The 23,367-nt window shown below is 37.0% G+C and overlaps 1 protein-coding gene across 3 annotated transcripts; it reads right to left on the bottom strand.

The window, feature by feature from the left end:
* Positions 1 to 1,215: 1,215 nt before the first annotated feature.
* Positions 1,216 to 22,045, bottom strand: PEX2 (peroxisomal biogenesis factor 2). Of its 3 annotated transcripts, none has more exons than XM_020973944.2 (3): positions 21,988 to 22,045; positions 3,446 to 3,572; positions 1,216 to 2,335 (listed from the first exon to the last, which is right to left on the bottom strand). In XM_020973944.2, exon 3 carries the CDS (start codon positions 2,313 to 2,315, stop codon positions 1,398 to 1,400), a length of 918 nt encoding a protein of 305 aa, XP_020829603.1. In that variant the 5' UTR covers positions 2,316 to 2,335; positions 3,446 to 3,572; positions 21,988 to 22,045; the 3' UTR covers positions 1,216 to 1,397. The 3 variants fall into 3 exon arrangements, with proteins under 3 accessions (XP_020829603.1, XP_020829600.1, XP_020829601.1); XM_020973941.2 differs by lacking the exon at positions 21,988 to 22,045 and adding an exon at positions 21,528 to 21,770; XM_020973942.2 differs by lacking the exon at positions 21,988 to 22,045 and adding an exon at positions 21,179 to 21,508.
* Between the last annotated feature and the right edge of the window lie 1,322 nt (positions 22,046 to 23,367).

Raw genomic sequence — 23,367 nt, 5'->3', positions numbered from 1 at the left:
ATAGAGGTATATGATCAAAAACTCTGTAGATAACAAGTCTAAAGATACAATTAATCTTCATTTCCAAACTATCTTTACTTCCTAAAAGATCATTAGGCAAGTTTGAAAGAAAAAAAAAAGTTACAAAACATGACAGAAGCAATTTCAGATGTTGCTTAAGTCTGGTTACGAGGTAATATATAACAGTAATGAGTAACATAATGTAATAGTAATGAGGTAATATATAACAGTAATGAGTAACATAATGTAATAGTAATGAGGTAATATAATAGTAAAGGCATCTAACTTTATATAGAACTTTAAAGTTTGCAAAGCACTATGTATACATACATACATACATATGTGTGTACACACACACACACACACACACACACACAATCTCATGAGCCTCATAATAATCCCATAAGCTAAGTACTACAGGTATTACTCCATTTTACAGATGAGGAAACTAAGGCTCAAAGAGGTTAAGTAATGTGATCATACAACTAGATACAAAAGAAATACAATCTCTTCTTATTCCAAGTGTTTTGTCAAATATATTATGGAAATTGCCTATAATGGGCCATGATTTCAAAATAATGCAAATAGCCAAAAAATATTTAGCAAATGTAATCTATGGCAACCAGTGGTGATGCAGAAAGGGCACGGGATTTGGAACTGGAGTAGCTGGGTTCAGATCCTAGATATTACTTATTAAAAATTACTTTTTTACTTTAGTGATCTGGGATAAGCCAGTGAACCTCTTGGGGCCTTTAGTTTCCTTATCTGTACAAATGAGGAGGTCAGATGAGATGATTTATGAGGCAGTGTGATGTAGCGAAAAGAGAACTAGCTTTGGAGTCACAGGACCTGGTTCAAATACGTCTTCTGATACATACTGGCTATGTGACCTTAGGCAAGTCACTTAACTTTCCTGGGGTTGCTTAGCAATCTTGAAAGAATTGGTCTAGAAGGCTTCTAAGGGCCATTCCATCTATGACCCTGTCAGCTGAAAAGTTCTGTCCATCTCTAAATATGACCCTGTGACCCAAGGTTATTATAAAGGCATCCACATGCTATTAGGGTATTTTTTATAGCTCAACTTCTTTGCAGGAAAGAACATTCTTACTAGTTGTTATTCAGGAAAGTAAGCAAGTAGCCATTAACACTTGAGCGTAAGCCAAAAACAAATCCTTATTTCAAATGAAATTGTTTAAAAAAAAAATCTAAAATTGGTTAAGTTCAAACTAATGACACTTTTATTTTCGAGGTGTAGTAGAATTGACACACTAAATTTGATACAACGTAGCTTCCAGGGATTAGTGTCTTAATCATGTCTTTAGAGAGATTTGAAATAGTGACTCTGACACGCATTCTTAGGTATTACCTATTTTGCTTAAAGAAGGTGGATTCTATTTCTAAGGAGCATTTACTTCTGACATTTCGATCCCTGACTTCAGTGGCTGCAGACTCCGCACTTCTATGCCACACTTGGGACAAGTGAAGTACATGTCAAACAAGTAGCTGCTTTTAACACAATAATAACAAAACACATGTATACAACCTATGGTATGAGGCATAGTGGGCCACTCTCCACAAAGGGAACATTCTTTGCCATGGGTGGCTAATTTATTATCACTGTTAGGAACACCTGTGATGGGGATACACCAAGATGACAATTTGCCTTTCAACTTTTGGATATTAATAAGTGGTAAGAGAAAGATCAGAAATTCTGCAAAACCATGCCACAAAAGTTCCCTGTTCATGTACTCAAAGCCAACTTCTCGAATGTTTTGGGGTTTGCAAAATACAGATCGAATACCTAAGAGACGCTCTGTCAACGTAGCAAACTTTCCTTTTTGAAGGAAAATCAGGAAATTAACCAAACTACTTAATTTCAAAAGTCCAACAATGAAATTAGTACACTGTTTGATCTTATAGAATGATGCTAAATGGTGGTTATGGAACAAATCATAACATCTTTCTTCTAACCACCTTCCTCCAATTGTGCAAATAGCATACCATAACTTTTGATTTTTACTTAATGGCTGATATTTCTGAGTTTGAGAAAAATCATTCTTGTACTGGATGTTCATAATTGACTGTCCCACAGTGGCATTCTTGGAGTAAATGGTGAATCTCCATAAGAAAAGCCACAAAAATGCTTTTACCTCAGGTTCAAACCGGGCTAAGAGCCCTGGCTTAAACCCATGAAAACAACGAGTAAACTGGGACCAAACTAATTGTTCCAGGGCTTTGTTCAGTTCCAGGGCATCCAGCTGACTTATTCTCAGTACAGGGTTTGTGTGCTCAGTATTCTTTCCACTGGAAGACATATCTTCTTTACTGCAGGACTCTGGTGAAAACAAACAAATAAGTCAACACACTCTAATTTATTAATGCTTAAATTTTGTAAAAGCATGATATTCATGTTTAGGACACTCAGGACAAAAACTATAGCTTTAAACAATGCAAAAATATACTATAGCAACGTAGTTACTATAATGTCTTCATTATAACTATATTCTTTCTTCTATCTCATATATTATATTTATATTCTATATATATGCATTATATGTACACACACACACACACACACACACACACACACTCACTCTTAGTTGGCTGTATTCTTTTTTCTCATTTTTGCTAGACAATGGGGTTAAGTGACTTGCCCACGGTCACACAGCTAGTAAGTATTATGTGTCTGAGGCCGGATTTGAACTCAGGTCCTCCTGAATCCAGGGCCAGGTGCTCTATCTAGCGTACCAGCTAGCTGCTCCGGCTGTATCCTTTTTCAACAAACCACTTCCAAGGCAGAAGTGTCCCATAAACTTTTCGCCAGACACTTTAACCATTACTATAAAAAAATTAAAATTAAGGCTACTTTCCAAATTACCTTTAAGTTGATTAATGGGAAAGTTTATCATTAGACTAATAACTGCAAACTATAACTTTTCACTGGGTAGTGAATCAAGACTAGAGTTTAATTTGTAGCTCTGGCATTTTTCCACATTTATATTTTTAAATGAACAATGTAATTTTTAATCACTATCCTTTTCATTGATAAAGGCAAGTGGCAGGGATAAGAGAGGTGAATGCCTATTTATCCTATCATGCTACTGTGAAAACTGACAAGGGGAAATCAATTCTTTTCAAAAAACAATCCAAATAAACATAGTAATATTATCACTAAAATACTAATAGGTACGAATTATATATGGGGAAAATTTTCAAGGGAATATTGAAAGTTATAGCACAACTGTTATTCAGAAATGTAGGGAACTATAGGGTCACTGGTATGGGGTAAAAAAGAGAACAAGTGTCAGGAATATTACAAATCACCAAAATGATGAGGTAGGGAGTCTTTTCCCTTATCTAGCCTACCCTTTTCCTCAAATTATAGTCCCTTACATAGTTAGGGTACTGATTTAGAAGCAGAGAAATATGAGGCACATATACTCACATAATCTGAAGGACAGTGACTCTGGCTTGGTCTGCTGTAATATGGCACTGTACTGGTATTCAATAGATAAGCATCCACATTTTGGCTGTATCACTGGAATACCACAGATTAGAACATCAGGATGAATCTAATAAGATGAAAATAGGGATAAAATTTTACACCTGAGTTTAAAAAATCAACTTTACAAGAACAAGACAGAAAGGGAAACATTAATTTACCTGAAAAAGACCTCAAAGTTTTAGGTAACTCAAGATCAGGCATCAATGATATGAAAGCCAAAAGGTAACACAAACTTCAGCTGCATTAATTGAAGCACAGCATCCAAGACTATGGAACAGTGCCTAACAGAGTGCCTGGAACACAGTAGGTGCTTAATAAATCTATACTGATTTACACACACACACACACACACAACACACACACACACACACACACACACACACACTTTCTTTCCAATTGCTTCCCCTATCCCTCATCCTACAGTGCATGCATTGATGGCTTCTGAACTTAAGAGTGAAAGAAAAGGGTGTATAAGAATTCTGTATAAGAACTCCACAGGTAGACTTCTGGTTGAGATGGTGACATTTTATACATTTATTTCAAAAGAAAAGAAAGCAAAAAATGTAAATGAATTGTTAAAAAATGAACAGAAAAAAATAGAGGACAACATTGGAATTACTATGTCAAATTTGAATTATACACACACAAAAAAATCACAATGACCCTAAGATGTCTGTAGTGGGAGAAATAGCAAACTGTACATGACAGACGTTTTCAGTTGGAAATAAAATCTCCTTTTTTGTTTTACTGTATATGTCCATGTTGGATGCTGCTTATTAAGTTTATAATAATAAAGAAAATTTAAAAGAAAACAAGGTGGCAATATTTTATAGAGCAGTCCAGCTCTCCCAAATACACTTCAGCAAATATATCTGAAAGGGCACCATAAAAATAATCATCAAGACCACCAAAAAGAAAAACAGCGAACTCCTCCATAGAGGTCAGGATCATACCAGCCAAAAGCCTATGAGTTCTTAGAGGATGAAAAGAGAGGTAGAAGGCGGCCTGAACTATTCTAAATGGTTTAGTGCAGACCCTCTAAACAGGAGGGGGAAAAGCCTGCAGTCTAAGACAGGACAGGCTACAGTGGGCCTGTATGCAACCTGTCCTCATGGAGCCTTAAAAATGTGGGTTCTCATACCCTCAATGTATCAGGTGAGGTGAAAGTTAGCACAACAGAGGGGATGTTATCTCTCACTTGCTGAAGCAGCAGGGAGGGCCACAGAGCCAGTCTCCATAGGTTATTGCTAAAAGAGACACAATAGGTAACAAGAGCCATGGAGCACTCAAATCCACAGTAGGAGATAAAGTGAGCTTAACAAGAAGGGATACAGGAGTTGGTATGGTGAAGAAGGAAGGGGTAGGGAAGCAGGGAAAGGGATGGGAGCTTTGCAAAGAAGCCTAAGACCAGGGTTATCTCCATCATTTGTTTAGGGCCTCTCAGGGCCAGAACTGGGCTCAGAACCAATTCCCAGTAGGGGATTTTGTCAATAACTGAATTGGTATTGGAGAGAAAGCAAAAGCTGAGATTGCAGCACACGCTGAAGCTTGGTACTAGAGACCCTTATCTAGAATTTTAGTGGTATCAAGACTATAGTGGAAAGAAGACCAAACAGGAACTGTACACTACATTCAAGAGTTCATGAAAAGGTAGAGATGGGACCTAACATAAAGTCCCATCACAGAAACTGAGGCTGGAGATAAAAAAAAGGAAGAGAAGTGGCAAACAAAATGAAGAAATATCATGAGTTACAAGAGGCCCAATAGATTAACCCAGAGGAGATTATATCTACAAATACAGTCAGAGAAAAGAAAAGCTTAGCCATAAGGACCTCAAGTGTGGCTGGAAGAAATGAAGCAATAGATGAATGGTTGAATAAATGGTAGTATATGAATATAATGGAATATTATTACACAATAAGAAGTGATAAGAAGGACATCTTAGGAGTAACCTGTGAAGTTATATATGAACTGATTCACAGTATAGGAGGCAGAGATTATCTTATTTAAACTTTGTATCTATGCCATTGTCTAGTACAGTGTTGTCCACAGTAGACATACAAGAGTAAGAATTAACTAAAAATGGAGTGTGCTGCCTCTACATGAAGTGGTTTCCTCCTCTCTGGAGTTTTTCAGGCAAAGGCTGGTTGACTCTTAATGAGACATATTGTAAAGAGGATTCTTTTTCAAATACATATTAGTCTAGATGGCCACTGAGGTCTCTTCTACCTACAAAATTCTACGATTTCATGAAATGTTAACTATATTCTGACCACTCCCATATTCTATCTATTTCCCTCCATCCATTTCACAGATATTCATTTTAATATTTAGCTCTCCCTCTTGTGCTCAAAAAGTGCACTTTCTTGGAGTTGGATTTTTCTCACCTCATATTCACTTTTCAAACCTTTGCAATTCGGCTTCTGACCTCATCACTCAATTGAAAATGTTCTCTCCAAGGTTATCTTTCTCAGTCCTTTTCCTTCTTGACTTTTCTGTATTTTTTGACCCTGTAAATCACACCTAGTCACTCTCCCCACACTGTATTCTCATGATACTACTCTCTCCTGGTTCTCTTTGTCCTTGTCTGACTGCTTTTCAATCTCCTTTGCAGGATTAACATTCACTTCACTCTCATACATGGGTGTGCCACAGGCCATTCTTCTCCATTTCCTCTCAGTGATCTATTTGCTACCAGTTTGTTCATGTGTGTGTGTGTGCGTGTGTGTGTGTGTGTGTGTGTGTGTGTACACAGTCCACCTGAATGTCTCACAGGAGCCTCAAACTCAGTACGTTCAAAATACAACTCATCCTTTCCCCAAATCCTCCCTTCTTCAATAATCTCTATTTCTACCAAAAGTACCAAAACTCTTCTAGTCATTCAGGTTTGCAACCTTAGAGCCATCCTTTATTCTTCCTTCTCCCTCATTTCTCACACCCAATCAGTTGTCTGGTCAATTCTATTACTGTACTCCAAACTAACGTATTTTACATTTGTCCCTTCTCTCCATCCACTCATCACTTTTTACCCTGAAAAATAGTAATAGTCCCCTAATTGTTTCCCTGTTTCTAGCCTGTCTTCTACAAAGATGACAAATTCTTAAGATGCAGATTTGACCATGTCACTATCCTGCTAAAGAAACTGCAGTGACTCCGCTGTCTCTAGGACAAAGTCCAAATCTCCTGTTTGACCCTTAAAACTTCCAACCTAATTTTTCAGACCTATGGCACATTGCAGACTTTGAGTTCTAGTCAGACTTACCCACTTCATTGCTCCCTTCCCTTGTCATTCCATTACTCCCCTCTGTGCCTTTTACCTGGAATGCACTCCTCCTTCATCTCTACCTCTTAAGAACCCTGAGCTTCAAACTACAGCTCTAGGTGTTATATCCTCCAGGAAGCCTATCCTGATCCCATCAGTTGTTAAATATCTTCTCCCTGGAAATTCCTTTGTATACAAGGTATCTCAAAGGTCTTAGTGAAGTTTTAAGTTTTAATAAACTTAAAACTACACTACGACTTTTAGGATACCCAGTGCTATGCATAACAGTATATAAGTTTTTTGAAGACAGGGACTATTTGATTTATGTTTTTATATCCTCAGTGACTGGCACAAGCAAATACTTAATAAATGCTTGTTGAACTGGACTGAATTGATTGTTACGATTTTAAGCTCACTGTACAATCTTACTAACCTAACTTGATTTGACCACAATTTTTTTGGGGGGGAATCCCACATTTTTCTTTACTCTAGACATGCTATCTCATGCTTTTAACATTTTCTTCCCCTCTTCCTGACCTTTTAAAATCCTAAGAATTAAGCCTTGGTCACATATTTCCAGTCAATACAAACTGGGGGAAAAAAAAGAGTCCAACCACCAACAGCTATTATCTGTTTGGCAAAGGAGACCCCAAGTCGGAGATATATGAAGGGAATGCTTAAGGCAAAAAGAAGACCAGATAAAAGGTATAATGTCTACCAAGGTTAGGGTGATTAACTTGTCACATAAATATGTTTAAGATAAAATGATCCTGCACTAAAAACTATTAAAAAGGTCTCCTGCTGACATTTTACCACCAGGCATGTCACGTTGCTTTTCTTTCACTGGAAAACAACTGAAAATCAGTTTACCAAGAATAGCAATATGTAACTTTTTAAAAAATAATACATGCTTTGTTTTATTTTGTCTCTAAAAATCAAAAGCACCTCTTATATAGCATATTCCATAACCAAAACAAATTAATGTATATCACTGAGGAAACAGGAATTTCTCAGGATGTATTTTAGAGCTTTTATTGAGTGTTGTACAAATTATGAATGAATATATTTTATTTAGAAACATGTTATTGACAGAAATTTATCAATAATAATGTGAATATTGTCAAGGGCCTGTCAATATTAATGTAATTATGATTAAGGGGATAACATGGATTTTAGCTATAATACCAAGTAACATCTCCTACATTGCTGCTATCAATATAAGCCATTATTATTGACTTGTTCCAAGACTCTCAGTATTAGATGTATTACCATTAGGCATATTTGTCAATGTGTACTGCCTACAAAAATTCTACATTCAAATTTACAAAGTCTGTAAACCTTGTCAGCAGAAATTCATGATTCCCAAATAACATCTAAGGTCTTATCTGTCCCACAACCTTCTTTGCTCCTGCCCCAACACATACTAAACAACACACACAAGCTATACTACTCCAATTCTACAATAATAAACTAATTTCTACAAAGGCATGCTCCTCTAACTCTTCTAGTAATCAAAGAGGATGAGCCTGAGCATCCCATTAGCCACTTCAGTTTTTAAAAAAGCTTAAGGGGAAACATACATATAACCAACCCTAATTTAAAGGATTGGGGATGGTTATGCAAATTTAATTTTGTGATTGGAGATTGCTAAGCTTCTTGCCCATACCCAAATATTTTATTTCCTTTGTGTAGTCAGATAGATTTACTGTCTATTGTATTGAAATCAATACTAATAAATGGGACATGCATCAAAAAGGGATTTAGCAGGACAGCTATTCCCAGGACACACTACAAACATGGGCATAAGAGAATAAGTTATAACTAAGTCTCAATAGCAATAGTGTGACTTTCTGGACAGTGAACAGGACTGGAAGTGAAAAACTGAGTTCAAATCCTCTTTGTTACTGACTTACTCAATGACTTTATGCACGTTAACAGCTCTTAATCCCCTTTACTTCTTCCTCTTGCTTACCTCCTTTAGTCTAAATCGGACGAGGTTTACCTTACAAAGATGTGGTGCTTCATTGTTCTGAATCCTAATGTTCATTTTAAAATTGTGCAGCTATAGCTTTAACAAATTTAGAATGTTTAACATGACACTACGTTTTTTTTTTACAATTCTGCCCTCTTATTTCCTTAAGTGTTTGTCAATAGTGCTATATTTTACAAATTACATTTTGCTAAGAACAGTAGATTTTTGGTTAAAAATTAAAGACAACATCAACATATTTTATGTTTTATTAATCTTTTTGAAAACTATCACAGTACTTAATTTAGTTTAAAAGTAGTAAATGTTGAGTTGTTTCGATCATATCTGATTCTTCAGGACCTCATTTGGGGTTTTCTTGGCAGAGATACTAGAGTGATTTGCCATTTCCTTCTCCAGCTCATGTTATAGAGGAGAAACTGAGGCAAACAGGGTTAAGTGACTTGCTTGGGGTCACAGCTAGTATGAGTCTAAACTGTGCCACCTAGCTGCCACTCAAAAGTGGACAGACCTGATATTTTCACTCAATCTCTAGGGCAATTTTAATTGAAAATCACACTTTTCACTTCTCTTTCTATAACTGTGATAACAGGAGAATCTTGAAAAAGAAGGAATACTGTAGAAATGAAACTTGAATGATCATGGAACAAGTTTTTATATTAGACTTGTGTTCTAGTCTCAGCTCCATCACTTTGGCATTCAATGTAAGTAGTGTATTACCTCAGTTCCTTCATTTGTAAAACACTTACCCCATCATTCTCAGAGACTTGAGATCTTAACATTCAGGTCTCAAAAGGAAGAGAAAAGCCAAAGGCATAAAATAGTAAAACATTTATTTTCACCTTCAGGAATATCTGATGGAAATCATGGATACAGGGAGGAAAACAAACTAGAACAGAGTAGTAAAAACCAAAGAACAAATGAGACAAATATGCATTGACAGGATTAGGTGATAAATAAAAAAGGAAGATCAGGTAAGAAAATAAAGCCATCCCCAAAAGACATTTAAGAGTAAAAGGAAAACAGAAAGTGGAGGTATGGTCAAAAGATAAAAACAGACACATTAAGATGACATGGAACAAACAAGAAGCTATGGATAATGGAGGAAGGTGGCTTTTTTAAAAAATTTAAATAATAGAACTCTTTCAACACCCAGAATAGTTACAGATCCAGGGGCAAGGGCATGTGCCTGTGCCAGGATTTTAATCAAAGGATGAAGAAATAAGTAATTTGGAGGCAGACATCATAGCCTGAGAAGTAAACAGTAAGATTAAACTGTTGGAAGAAAAGTGCTCTAGGGCCTAATTACCCCACAGCTGAGTACTGCAAGACTTTTGAGGACTGTTTAAGCAGCTGTGTTTGGCAGCAATTTTTAATGGCACATAAGAGAAAGGCAAAATGACCAAAAATGAGAGAAGAACTATTAATAATGAGAATTTAAAATGAGGAAAGGTAAGGTACTACAAATTGGAGACCACTGGCATTACTCAATACTATATAAAACTTATGCCAGTATCAGGCTGCAAATGCTGGTAAGACTAGAATATGTGATGATACATGAAATTTAGAGGTTTGACGTTAAGGGATGGAAAATGACTGGGATTTTTTGTTGTAATTAAGAAGACCAATGAACTTTTGATTATTTAAACCATGACTTTCCCTTGAAGGCCATGCAAAAGTAGAATACTAGACAAACAATGAAATGTGAAGATATTCTATGCTAATAAGAACATCACATCATTTATCGTGGTCCTCAAGGGATGAGTAGATAGAGAGATAGATAGATAATAAATGAACATTGTTTGTATATCATTCAGAAGAAATCATTACCAAATATGAGAGGAAGGAGTGTAAAGACTAAAAAAATAGAAGACTTAAGTTCATGTTAGCATTTTAGCATATATTACAGTACCAATAAGAGAAAAAGTGAAATGAATTGACTGAGGATAGTGGGTTGCTCTTCATTGTTCTTGGAGGGCTTCAAGCAGAAGCTAAATGACCATTGGCAGGTATATTTTAAGTGCGGATTCCTTTTCAGGTATGGGTTAGAATAGATGGTCTCAGGATCACTTCTAATTCTAAATTGTCAGGAAAATATAAATGACGGGGTAGGGTGGGGAGACAGAGAAGAAAGAAAAGAGAGAAAAGAGAGAAAAGAGAGAAAAAGAGAAAGAGAGAGAGAGTGTGTGTTCAGTATAGCATAGCACAAAGAACACTGGTCTGAGAAAGGAAAATCAGGTTCTAGTCTTGGTTCTGCCACTAATCTGTGCCAGTTGTTTGACCTGTACAGGCCTAAGTGTTTCTGTCTGTATAAGAAGAAAGTTGCAGTGGATTATCATTAAGGTTCCTCATAGTTCTATAATTCTATGAATTTTGTATCTCATGACTTCCCTTATGAAATAATATTTGTAAGAGTGAAGCACAAGAGAAAAAAGGATGATGGGGAAAGATGTACAAATGTAATAACAGAAATTGGTTAGGAGAAGGAGATCATACTTGGTTCTTTAGAAGCTTTAATTCCACAAGGAACACAAAGAGATTAAGGAAATACTAAGTATACAGATCATAAATCAAAGAATAAAAGTTGAGAATAGACAGAAAGGAAGAGAATAAAGACCCTTCCTTATAGAAAAGTACAGAAAAAGGAAAAAAAACCTAAAAAAATAAACTGAAAGGAAGCAGATGAAGGAGGATTCTGAATATGCCACTTAACTGAGAAATGAAAAAGAAAAGGAAAGAAGGGGGGAAGAAATAGATAAGTAAAAGAAAGAAAAATAAATTAGGAAAAACTACAAAACCAGGGAAAGGGCTGACAAAAAAAGAGACAGGAAAGGTGGGTGAGGAAGGTAAGACTGTTTGTGGGAACAGGGTTGCAGCAATGCAGATTAGGCAAAACTAATGGTAGAGCCAACCCTCCCTCCAAAAACATCAATTAAAAAATACTAGAGACACAAATAGAGGAAAATATAAACACAACTCTCTTAACTTTAAATGTGAATGGACTGGAGGAGCTAGGTGGCACAATGAATAGAGCACCGGCAGGGGTGGGGAACCTGAGGCCTTGGGGAACCACATATGGCTTTCTAGGTCCTTGGATACAACCTTTTGACTCAGTCCAAATTTTACAGAACAAATCCTTTTATTTAAGGGGATCTGTTCTTTGAAGTTTGGATTCAGTCAAAGAGCCACACTTGAGGACCTAGAAGGCCACAGGTTCCCCATCCCTGGCCAGGCCCTGAAGTACAGAGGACCTGAGTTCAAATTCGACCTCAGACATCTGGTGTGACCCAGGACTTAACCCCAATTGCCTCCCTTAATGTAAATGGATTAAATAATATAATAAAATGAGAATGACTGGAAAAAAAAAGCATTATCTTACAGTTTCAAGAAAGATAACACAAGGGGCAACTAGGCGGCACAGTGGACAGAGCACTAGCCCTGGATTCAGGAGGACCTGAGTTTAACGCTTACTAGCTGCATGACCCTGGGCAAGTCACTTAACCCTATTGACTAGCCAAAAAGAAAAGAAAGAAAGAAAGACAATACAAGAAAAGATATACATAGTATAAAAATGAGAGGCTAGAACAAATTTACTATGCATAAAAAGTAGGAGTTGCGATCATATCAAAGCAAAAGGAAAAATTACAATATGAATAAATAAACAAGGAAAGTAAATCATGCTGAAAGAAACCATAAAGAAACCAACACTAACATTCAATTTATGTGTTCCAAATGTCATAATATTTAACTTCATAAAGGAAAAGTAAACCAAATTACAAAAACATATAGTAATGCAATAGTAATAGGAGACTTTAATGTCTCTCTCTCAGATTTGGACACACCTAACAAGATAAATGAAAGGGAAAATATAGAATTGAACAAATTTGGAGAAACTAGAGCTAAAAGACTTATAGTGTCTTCTAAAAGGGATAATGAATGTATTTCTTTGCTCCACATGTAACTTCTACAAAAACTGACCATATACTAGGGCATAGACATATTCTAAATAAATGTGAAAAATAGAAAAAGTAAACACATCCTTAATGGACCATAATACAATAAAAATAGTACTCAATTCAGAGAATACAAACAAAAGACACAGACCTAAATGGAAGCTTAATAATAAAAACCTAAATAATGAATTGTTCAAAGAAAAAAAATCACAGAAACAATAATTATATGAATGACAATGATAATGATGAAAAAATATACCACAATTTCTGGAATGTAGCTAAAATAGTTCTGAAGGAAAACATTATATTCCTAAAAATATATTAGTAAAATAGAAAAGGAAGATTAAATAACTGAATATGCATTTAAAATTAGAAAGTGAATAAACCAAAACAAGCAAAAAAGAGGAGAGATTTGAAAATCACAAGAAAAATAGAAAAACTGGATCTGAGACTACAGAAACTTTTTGAAAAATCATTCAAAAGTGATTTTTTGAAAATACTATCAAAATTGATAAACTTTTAGCCACTTAGGTTAAAAAGAGGGCAAAAAGTCAAAATTATAGCAATAAAATGAAGTAAAATCATAACAAACCCAGAAGGAATAAAAATAATCAGAATCTACAGTGCACAGTTATTTAGTAACAAAACTATAAACAACACAGAGGACTATCTTCAAGAACATAAAATAACAAAACTAACAAAAGACCAGACATGTTAAGCAATCTAGTATCAGAATAGGAAAAAGAATTAGCAGCAAAGGAACTATCAAGAGAAAAGGAAAACAAAAACAAAAGCTTCTAGTCCTGATGAGTCCACAGGAGAATTCTATCAAACTTTTAATGAACAAAACAACAATTAGTACAACCATATTATTCTCAAAAACTGAAAATGTTTTATTAGATTTTTTTATGAGATAAATATAGTCCTAATAGCTAAACCCGAGAGAGATAAAACACAAAATAACTATAAACTAATTATCATTAATAAACATTGATTCAGAAACTATAAATAAAATCTTGCCAAACTAAAGCAATTCATCAAAGAAGTCATTCACTATGAAGTTAGATTTATATAAGGAACACAAGGATGGTTCAATACCAGGAAAACAATCAACATAATTATTGATATTAAAAGCAAAAATATCCAAAGTCACATAATTATCTCAATAAATGCTGATAAAGCATTTGCCAAAGTACAATATTCATCTGTGTTAAAAACCATACAAAGCATAGGTATAAAGAGGTATTTTTAATAGGACAAAAAGCATATATCTAAAACCAAAAGCAAGCATCATATGCAATGGAGAATCACCAGAAGCTGTGCAAATAAATAAAGGAGTAAAGCAAAGATGCCCCCTTTCTCTGGTAGTATTTAATAAAAGCTCTAAAATATAAGCAATAGCATTAAGGTCAGAAAAAGAAGTTCAAGATGTAAAGATAGGCAAAGGGGACAAAATTATCCCTATTTGCTGATGACATAATGGTTTATTTAGAAAATTCTATTGAATCACCAAATCTTTGTTATAAGGGAAGGCTTTTTGGTTGAGATGAAAGAGAAGGATAAAGGGAAAATTTATCTGATCCAGAAATAAAACCTATCAATGAAATCTATTTACAAAAACAACATATCCAAATCTGCAAATAATGGGTAGAAAAACATAAATCAAAACATATACCTTGTCAACTGGCAACAAAGACAAGAGGTGGAAAAACAATCTGTAATTACAGCTAGGTTCCAAATGGTGGAAAATAAGTCCTTGAATTCCTTGAAGTTGTTGCATTATTCGAATTTGCCCTGTATGTTTCCATTGAGTTAGAACCAATGACTACATTTGACAGAATTATAACTTCACATGTGTGAATTTGAATACATGGAATCATATCAGGGGATTCATTATTTGCACTAATCAGTACCTAGCTGTTTTTACTTTTTAAATTTTTTTTATTAATTTATTTTGATTTATCAACAATCACTTCCATATTTTGAGTTTTAAATTTTTCTCCCCTCCCTCCCAAAGACAGAATGCAATCTGATACAGGTTATACATATACATTCCTATTAAATATATTTTCACATTAGCCATGTTGTAAAGAAGAATTAGAACCAATAGGAGGAACCACAAGAAAGAGGAAACAAAACAAAACAGAAGAAAAAAAAGCAAATAGTATACTTTGATCTGCCTTCAAACTCCATAGTTCTTTCTTTGGACGTGAACAGCATTTTCCAACATGAGACCTTTGGAGATGTCTTAGATCCTTGCATTACTGAGAAGGGCTAAGTCTGTCAAAGTTAATCATTGAACAATGTGGCTGTTGCTGTGTACAAAGTTCTCCTGGTTCTGCTCACTTCACTTGGCATCAGTCCATACAAATCTTTCCAGGTTTTTCTGAAGTCTGCCTGCTCATCATTTCTTATAGCACAATAGTATTCCATTACATTCATACACCACAACTTGTTCAGCAATTCCCCAACTGATGGGCATTCCCTCAATTTCCAATTCTTTGCCACCACAAAAAGAACTGCTATAAATATTTTTGTACATTTTTATGATCTCTTTGCGACACAGCCCTAGAAGTGGTATTACTGGGTAAAAGGTAGCTGTACGTTTTTAAAAAGTGACTAAAATGTCCATCTATACCTTTTGACCCAGAGATTCCACAGTTAGTGAGCTATATGAAAGATGTCAATGACAGAAAGACCCATATCATATCAAAACACTCACAACAGCACTTTTTATGACAGCAAATAACTGGAATCATAGCAGACGCCCATTAACAGGGAATGATTAAATAACTTGCAGTAAATTAATGCAAGGAAATACTAAATATCAACAAATCAGAGAAACAGGAGAAAACTGTAAGAACTGATACAGAATGAAGTAAGCAGATCTAGCAAATCACTATATAGGATAACTGCAAGGTAAATGAAAGAATGAAACAAAAGTGAATGCTGTATAAGTCAACAAGCATTTATTAAGTACCTAATCTATATCAGGAACTGTGCTATGATTATGATGATCAAATTTGGCCCTTGAAAAGACAGAAAATGCACCTTCCCCTCCCTGTGGATAAGAAATATTGCACTGTCATACATGGTCAAATTATTGGTTTTGCTGAATTTTTTTTTAAACCTCTATTTCTTAAGTTTCATTATAGGATGAGTAGAAAAGTTATATTCTGAAAAGAATATGATATAAAAATAAAAGGTTATCAATAGAAATAAAAATTAAAAAAACCTAGCCTATCTAAGGTTGGAGAAATTATCAGGTTGATTACAGGGTAACGAATTCTATTTTTAGCCACAAAAACTCTGGAAGATGGTTTACAGTGGATGACAGCAGTCTAATGAACTTCATAGTGTAGCAGGTAAATGAAAACATGTTCTGGGGTCCTTCCTTCCACTTTTCTATAGATAAGGAAGTCACCATCCCTCACTCTTAATTTCTCATTCACAGTAATCAGAATTGGCTTCCCTTAGTTCCTGATTCCCCATAAAACTTTGCAAATTCACCCATGGAGAAAATCACTGGAAAATGGGACCAGCAAAGAATTACATGTCTGATAGGACTGAATTCACTAGCTCAGGGGTGATCACACTCTTGAAATAAACCTTGCTTTACTCTAGAATCATCTTTCATACAGTCATTCCTTGGACTCTGTGATTTGAACCTGAGCATTGACAGATTTATCCATCAGATTAATAGGAATTAACAATACTACTTTGCTGTTGTCATTTCAGTTGTGTCTGTTTGTGACCCCATTTAGAATGTTCTTGGCAAAGATACTGGAGTGGTTTGCCATTTCCTTCTCCAGCTTGTTTTAAAGATGAGGAAACTGAGGCAAATAGGGTTATGTGACTTGCCATGGGTCATACAGCTAGTGTCTGGGGCCATGTCTGAACTCAGGTCTCTTGACTCCGGGCCCAGCCTATCCACTGTCCCGCCTAGTTGCCCAATATTATCATAGCTAACACTAATATAGCACTTACTATGTGCTAGGCAGGGGAGCTAGGTGGCACAGTGGATAGAGTGGTGGGCCAGGAAGAGGAAGCCTTATCTTCCTGAGTTCAAATACTATCTCAGCCACTTACTAGCTGTATGACCCTGGGCAACCACAGATTCTTTTAGTATGATCCTTTAAGTATGGTAAAGAAAGGTGTAGCATAGGCAGAGTAAGATTGTGAAAAGAACTCTGGATTTGGAGTCAAATGACCAAAGTTCTATTACCAGCTGAGTAAGGTTGGCCAAGTCACTTAATTTGCCCACAACTGTGAAATAAAGATAACAAAATTTACGGTTCTTACCTCACAGGGCTATTGTGAGGTTAAAATGGAACAATGTATGTCAAGTGATTTACAAATTAGAAACTGGTGTCAATTATTATGTTACTGTAAAATAACACCACAAAATCTTCAAATACATGAAAGTCAGCAATGTGGACGAGGTATTTGACTTATTTTCTTTGGTCCCAGAGGATAATAACCAGAAACAGGTAGAAGTTGCAAAAAGGCAAATTTAGGCTTGATGATAGGAAAAACTTTCTAACAAAGTTATCGAAAAGTGGTAAGAGATGCTTCAGGAGGTAGCAGGTTCCTCCTCATTGGAGGTCTTCAAACAAGGCTGAATGCCTACTTTTGGGGAATGTCATAGACAGGATTCTTTTTTGGCATTAGTTAGGTTAGGGGATTACCAAGGTCTCTATTCCCCAACTCCCCACAGAATTTTATGATTCTGGGAAACAAGAGGTAAACTATGGCTTAAAAAAAATGTTCTAGCAAAGGGGTAAAGGGAAAGCTAAGTAACAAAGAATAAAGGTCTTAGACAGAAAGGCTTTCTAGGACAACATAAACATTGAGTCATACAAGTATGTTAAACCCAGAAGAGGTATTGGCAAGAATCAACTGAACAATCAATCAATAAGCATTTATTAAGCACCTACTATATGTTAGACACTGTGCTAGGTTTGAGGGATACAAAGACAAAAATGAAACAGTTCATAATGATGGAATTTACATTTTATTAGGGGAGACAACTTAAACATATATAAGTATACAAAGAATAAACACAAAATAAAAGCAATCTAATTAAATGCAAAGTAGCTAGGTGGGAGAAGGGCATTAGTAATTGGGAACATGGAGAATCATAAGATAGTGCCTGTAGAGGTAACACCCTGAAATAGAGGAAAGGAAAAAATAAGAAGGGGAAAAAAAAGAAATTTTATATTTAAAAGAAACTAATAAGTGGTTAAATAAGGAATTTTTTTTATTTTATAATTTGGTAGTGAGTCAACAAAGATTTATTAAGTACCTGCTATGTCCTAGGCAAAGAAATGCAAAAAACCAGTCCCTGCTCTCAAAGAAGCTCACAGTCTGATGGGGAAAAAACATGCAAACAACTACATATATCAAGACATATGCAAGATAAATCGGAGATAATCTTCGAGGGAAGTCACTAGCAATAAAGAGGGATCAGCAAAGGTTTCTCACGGAAGATACAGAAGATACTGAGTCCTGAAGGAAGCCAAGAGTCAAAGATGAAGAGGGACAGAATTCCAGGCACAAAGGTCAGTCAGTGCAAATACAGTGTTGGGAGATGGATTATGTGAGGAACAAACAAGAAGCCAGTGTCACTGGACCAAAGAAGATGTGGAAGGGAATGAGGTGAAAAAGAATTATAAAGGATATGTAGAACAGAAATATCTTTTGTAACAAAAAGCCTGTGACAACTAGATGACAGAGTAGGTAAAAGTGCTTTGAAAAGTGTCAAGTTCTCTCTTCTCTCTCTGTCTTTCATTATACATGGCATTTATAGCTTGAAGGACTCTTGGACAATCTGGTCTAACCTCCTCATTTAACAGATTAGGAAATTTAGGTCCAGAGAAGTTAATTGACCGGCCCAAGTTCACTTAATTAGACAGTCTCAGATCCAAGACTAAAACCCAGTTTCCTGACTCCTAGCTTAGCACTCCTGGACTATGCTACCTTAATGCTGTTTAGCTCTGGAAGAAGAAGGGCTTTCTTGGGAAATCATCCACTAAATTGGCACATTTCTTTCAAAACTCCACATTCTGCTCAAGATTTCCCAGCTTTTATCTCTTCCACTAAAAGCAAATGGTAATCAAGATAAAATCAGAGAGAGTTTGTAAAGACAAAGGAAAAACAAATTAAAAACCTCAAACAAAAAAGACAATGATCCTCTGTCTTTCTAGTTCACATCTTCCTTTAGTCTTCTATGATTAGAAAATTGTAGTGTATATCGTGATTTTATTTTTCTAAGGTTTTCAGAAGTTAAGATTAGAAACTTCAATGGGGTTGGGGTAAGACACACAATACACATGATTTTTTCCCACCAAACTAAATGCTCACATTATGAAAATTTCTTTGGCTTTTCATTAGATATCACGTATGTAGCATTTTCAATATTAAGACTCTAAAACAGAGGGGGCAAACAGAATCAAGATTCTTAACTAACTCAAAATCCTAACATAAAGACCAGAGATACAAGCAGTGCCAAAACCAACTTCAGAAGAATTAAAACCACCAGTGAAAACTGCAAACAGTAAATTTCTAGTAAGACAGAGATTCATGAAAACAAAGGTGAGAAGTTTGGCAGACAAGTGATTTTATGTTTCTCTAAGGAAACATTTTTGCTATTCACCTGTGTCCCCAATATACTTTCATCTTGTGACAATATTCTTTATTCTATATTACTTAGTAGAGCAACAGGAAACCTATTTGCTTAGTTCCTCAACATCCCAGACCACATAGGGAAGCGAAAACATGGACACAGTAAGATGTGAGGGGAGAGAGGAAGGAAACTTTAGACATCCCAGGAGCCTGGTTCCAAATGACAGTAAACAGTCAAAGCATGGCACAACCTATGAATAGCTTCCAAGATAACATGAATAACTGTTATCTATTTTGCAGAAGGGCAAAACTGAAACAATAAAAAATCAGAAGCCTTGGGTTATAGTGTTAGTTTCACACATTACTCTGAGCCTGTTTCCTCATTTGTAAAATGGGGATAATACTTGCATTATACCTCCTAGATCATGGGGGTAATATGAAGACCAAATGTATGGACATTTACCTCTCTTTCATTTAAGCTTTAAAATGGGCATTAGGTTGGTTTAAAGACTCTTGCTTCTACCTACCTCAAGCTTATGAGAAGTGTTTTGTAATTTATAAAAAAAATTTTTTTAGTTAAAAAGTTAAAGTCAAAATGAATTTCGTAAAATTTAAAAGGTAACAAATTTAAAGTGAATTTGGGCCAACTCTCTGATAGAAATATTTATTTTGCAATTAAAAAGGTAACGGAAACTTTTACAAGTGAGCCCAAATTTTAAATTTAGGATCAAATGTTTATAATTGAAAAGGATCCTGTGAGGTAGGTCATTTAGTCCAATATACCTATTCTGCAGATGAGGAAACTGAGGACAAAGTTAATAAATTCACCCAAGGCATTAAAGGGCAGAGTCAGGATTCAGATCCAAAAATGCTATTACTGTACCAGCTTGGATCATGTCATTACCCTGCTATTTCTTCTTGGATAAAATGCAAACTTCTCTGTTTGCCATTTAAGGCTCTTAATAATCTGGCTCCAGCATACCTTTCATGGCTTATTATATATTTCTTTTTTATACACTGTAAGATCCTGCAAAACTTTGTTTGTATGTGTTCGGAGAAAATGACAGTCTGACACAGTAATAAACGTTTTTTCTTTCATTCGTTCATTCATGCCTACTTGCAGTCCCTCCTACAAGTTATTCCTAACTCCAAGACTTTTCATCCTGTCTCCCGTGCTTGGAAAGCACTCCCTTTCCACTTCCACCGCTTAGAATCTCTAGATTTCACCAAAGCTCAGCTCTAGAGCCATTTTTTTTTTACCGGAGATGCTTCTGGTTCTCCTTAGATGCTAGTTTTCCTCTCCTCCCACTGACTTTTTACCTATTTTGTATGTAATTTGTGTACACAACGTCCCCACCCCCTCCCCTTCAAAAAGTAAGCTAGCAAAGTCTATGACAAATATTCACATTTGATCCTCTCACAACAACTCTAAGAGATAGGTGATATTAAGATTCTCATTTTATCGTTAAGTAAAGTGAGGCAGATGGAGGTTAAATGGAGGTTCAGCTCAAGGTCGCTGAACTGGTAAGCATCTGAGGCCACAATCTGAACTGCAGGCCCAGCACTCTACACCACCTGCCTGGTTTTTGTTTTTGTGACTCTATCGCTGGAACATAGTAGGCGCTTAATAAACGCGTGTTAATTGATAGGGCGTTTTATGCCACTGCATGGACTGTTTACAAAATTATTTTAAAAATGAGGCAGTACTTCATAAACTTTTAGCACCCTGAACTGTATTAAATGACATCAAAATTCCTCCTCCCGCTTTATCAGAAGCCAATTTTCCAATAACTGACCCCTCTGTAAGCCGGTTTCCATCACTAATTATTTGGACGGTAAAGAAGCACCTGAAGTGAGCGTGCTTGTTGGAAAGTGTTAGGAACTTGATCCTGAGGAACAGACTCGGAAAAAGACCGGGATTCGTCTATCCAAGGGCGATGCGGGCATTTTGACCGAGCCTTCAGGGATCTGGGGAGGCCTGAGCCGGAAGAGCCAACGACCCCCTGCCCCCAGGCCCAGCGGGTCGGAATTCCTCGAGGAGGCCTCGGGGCGAAGCCCGGCGAGGTCCCGCCGCGGCTTGGCGAGCGCTCGGACTTGGCCTGGGGCACGGCAGGAGGTCAGGGAGCGCGCGGCAGCTTCCACCCCGTTTCCTCTTCCCCGCCCCTCCTAAGTCGGGGCACTTTTGTTTGCTCCTACCTGGAACGCAGGAAGCCGGTCGGCGGGCGTAACCACGCAGGCCGGAGCTCGCGGGCTGGGGCCCCAAACGGGCAACGCCCCGAGCGAGAAAGGACCAGACGATTGGCCGGCCGGCTGTCAATCACTGCACGCACACGCGCGGACACCAAAGAGCCGACGCCGGCAGCAATGATGTGGGAGAAACCACGGTCCAGGCGGACTTTCTCGGAAACATTTGGTGGATGCTTCCCCCTCCCCCAATACCCCCTCCCCCATAAGGCCGACCTCAGCTCCCCGAGGGCTATACTTCCGGAACCTGGGGCTTCCGGAGCGATTCCGGACCCGGAAGTAGCTTAAACAAGGGAGTACACAAACGCACACACACGCATACACCACAACCCACCCACCCCCATTCCCGCACCCCCTCCCCCAGCCCTGATTTAGGTCGAGACAAGGGTCCAAAACGAACTATGAAACGCACCGAGAAGAGCCGAAAACACTATTTGCGCGTCTAGTGGCGCTGTGATTGGTCAGTCAGCCACATGGAAGCAAGGAAGCGTGCTGATTGGCCAGCGATGTAACTAAAAGGCCGTACTGCTCAAGGGAGTCGTGGACTCGGTTGTGTACTTTCAGTCGGGCAAAGGTTTTGCGTAAAAAGGAGCTAATGATAATAAAGTAAAATAGCGAGAATTGGGGGAAAGAGAAGGAATGGTGGTGGGGGTGGGGAGGGGAAAGAGCGGTGGTGCCGAAGCAACCGACGCTGACGGGGAATTCAGTCAGCTCCTACCCGAATAGCAGGCAGGGTTTACAATTAGAAGTGGCTTGAGAAATGCTGGGGTTGCTGTGGACTGAGGCTATAGCGTTATAGCAAAAAAGAGCATTTAGCTTTGGAGTTTTGGAGGGGCAAAGAGCCTCAAGATCTCAGTTTACAGGTATCTAGTGCTGATGCATCAGCGAAGTTGCTTTTGATCAATGCTGCACAGTAACCCCAAAGAGCTTCACTAAGGGCTTATCAGCTGGAAGAAAAGCTTTCTATTGTGTGCATGGGCAGGGACACTTAAAGTCACAGATTTTTAATGGGAAGAGACTTTTAGGGAAGCTCTAGTCCAGCCTTCCTCGTCCCAGAGAGGTTAAATGACTTGCCCAAGGTCACGCAGGTTTTTTAGTGGCAGAATCAGGCTTTCTACCCAGGTTCTCTTGACTCCAAATTAAGCAGCTCCTATAATACAATACTGCCTTTTCCTTTTAGATCACAGGAGCTTGCCCCTAGGGGTGCCATTGTACTACAGGTACATCTGCCATTAGGAAGTTCTTTTCATTAGACAATTGTAACATTCACCTTGGTGTGCTACCTTTAATGTATAATTGGCATTAATACCACTGTCCTGCTTGTCATTCATTGCTACCTCATTGATCAACCTGCAGACCTCAACATCATTCAGAATACGAATAATTGGACGTTTCAGGAGAATTTTTTTTATTATCAAGCTCTATATAAATAGGAATTTCAAACACAGCGTCAAAGATTCAGTTCACTTTGACAAATATTTCTAAAACACCTACTTCGTGCCCTTTAAGACACTGTGCTAGCCAGACTGGAGATTCAAAGAAAACGAAACAGTGCATCCTTCAAAGAGTTTATATATTGTACTGGGGAAAACACAATGTGCATAGATAAGTAAATATAACTGAGGTGATCGAGAAAACTTTGAAGAGGAAGTGACATTTGAGCTAATCGTTTGGGAAATAGAAGGGTGGAGGGAGACAGTTCGGAAATTAAAATGTAACCGCCCCCCATTTTTTTTTTTACAAAGAAGAAACTGAATAATACTGATAGGCAGTATTATAGTAAGGTAAGAAT

This window comes from Phascolarctos cinereus, unplaced genomic scaffold (assembly GCF_003287225.1).
Source record: "Phascolarctos cinereus isolate Bilbo 61053 unplaced genomic scaffold, phaCin_HiC Scaffold_4;HRSCAF=312, whole genome shotgun sequence".
Taxonomy (NCBI): domain Eukaryota; kingdom Metazoa; phylum Chordata; class Mammalia; order Diprotodontia; family Phascolarctidae; genus Phascolarctos; species Phascolarctos cinereus.
Note: the sequence above shows the minus strand (reverse complement) of the source record. Positions and strands in the feature narration are given on the sequence as shown.

Coding starts and splice junctions, on each gene's coding strand:
- PEX2 (XM_020973944.2), bottom strand. CDS start 2,315: ATGTCTTCCAGTGGAAAGAATACTGAGCACACAAACCCTGTACTGAGA.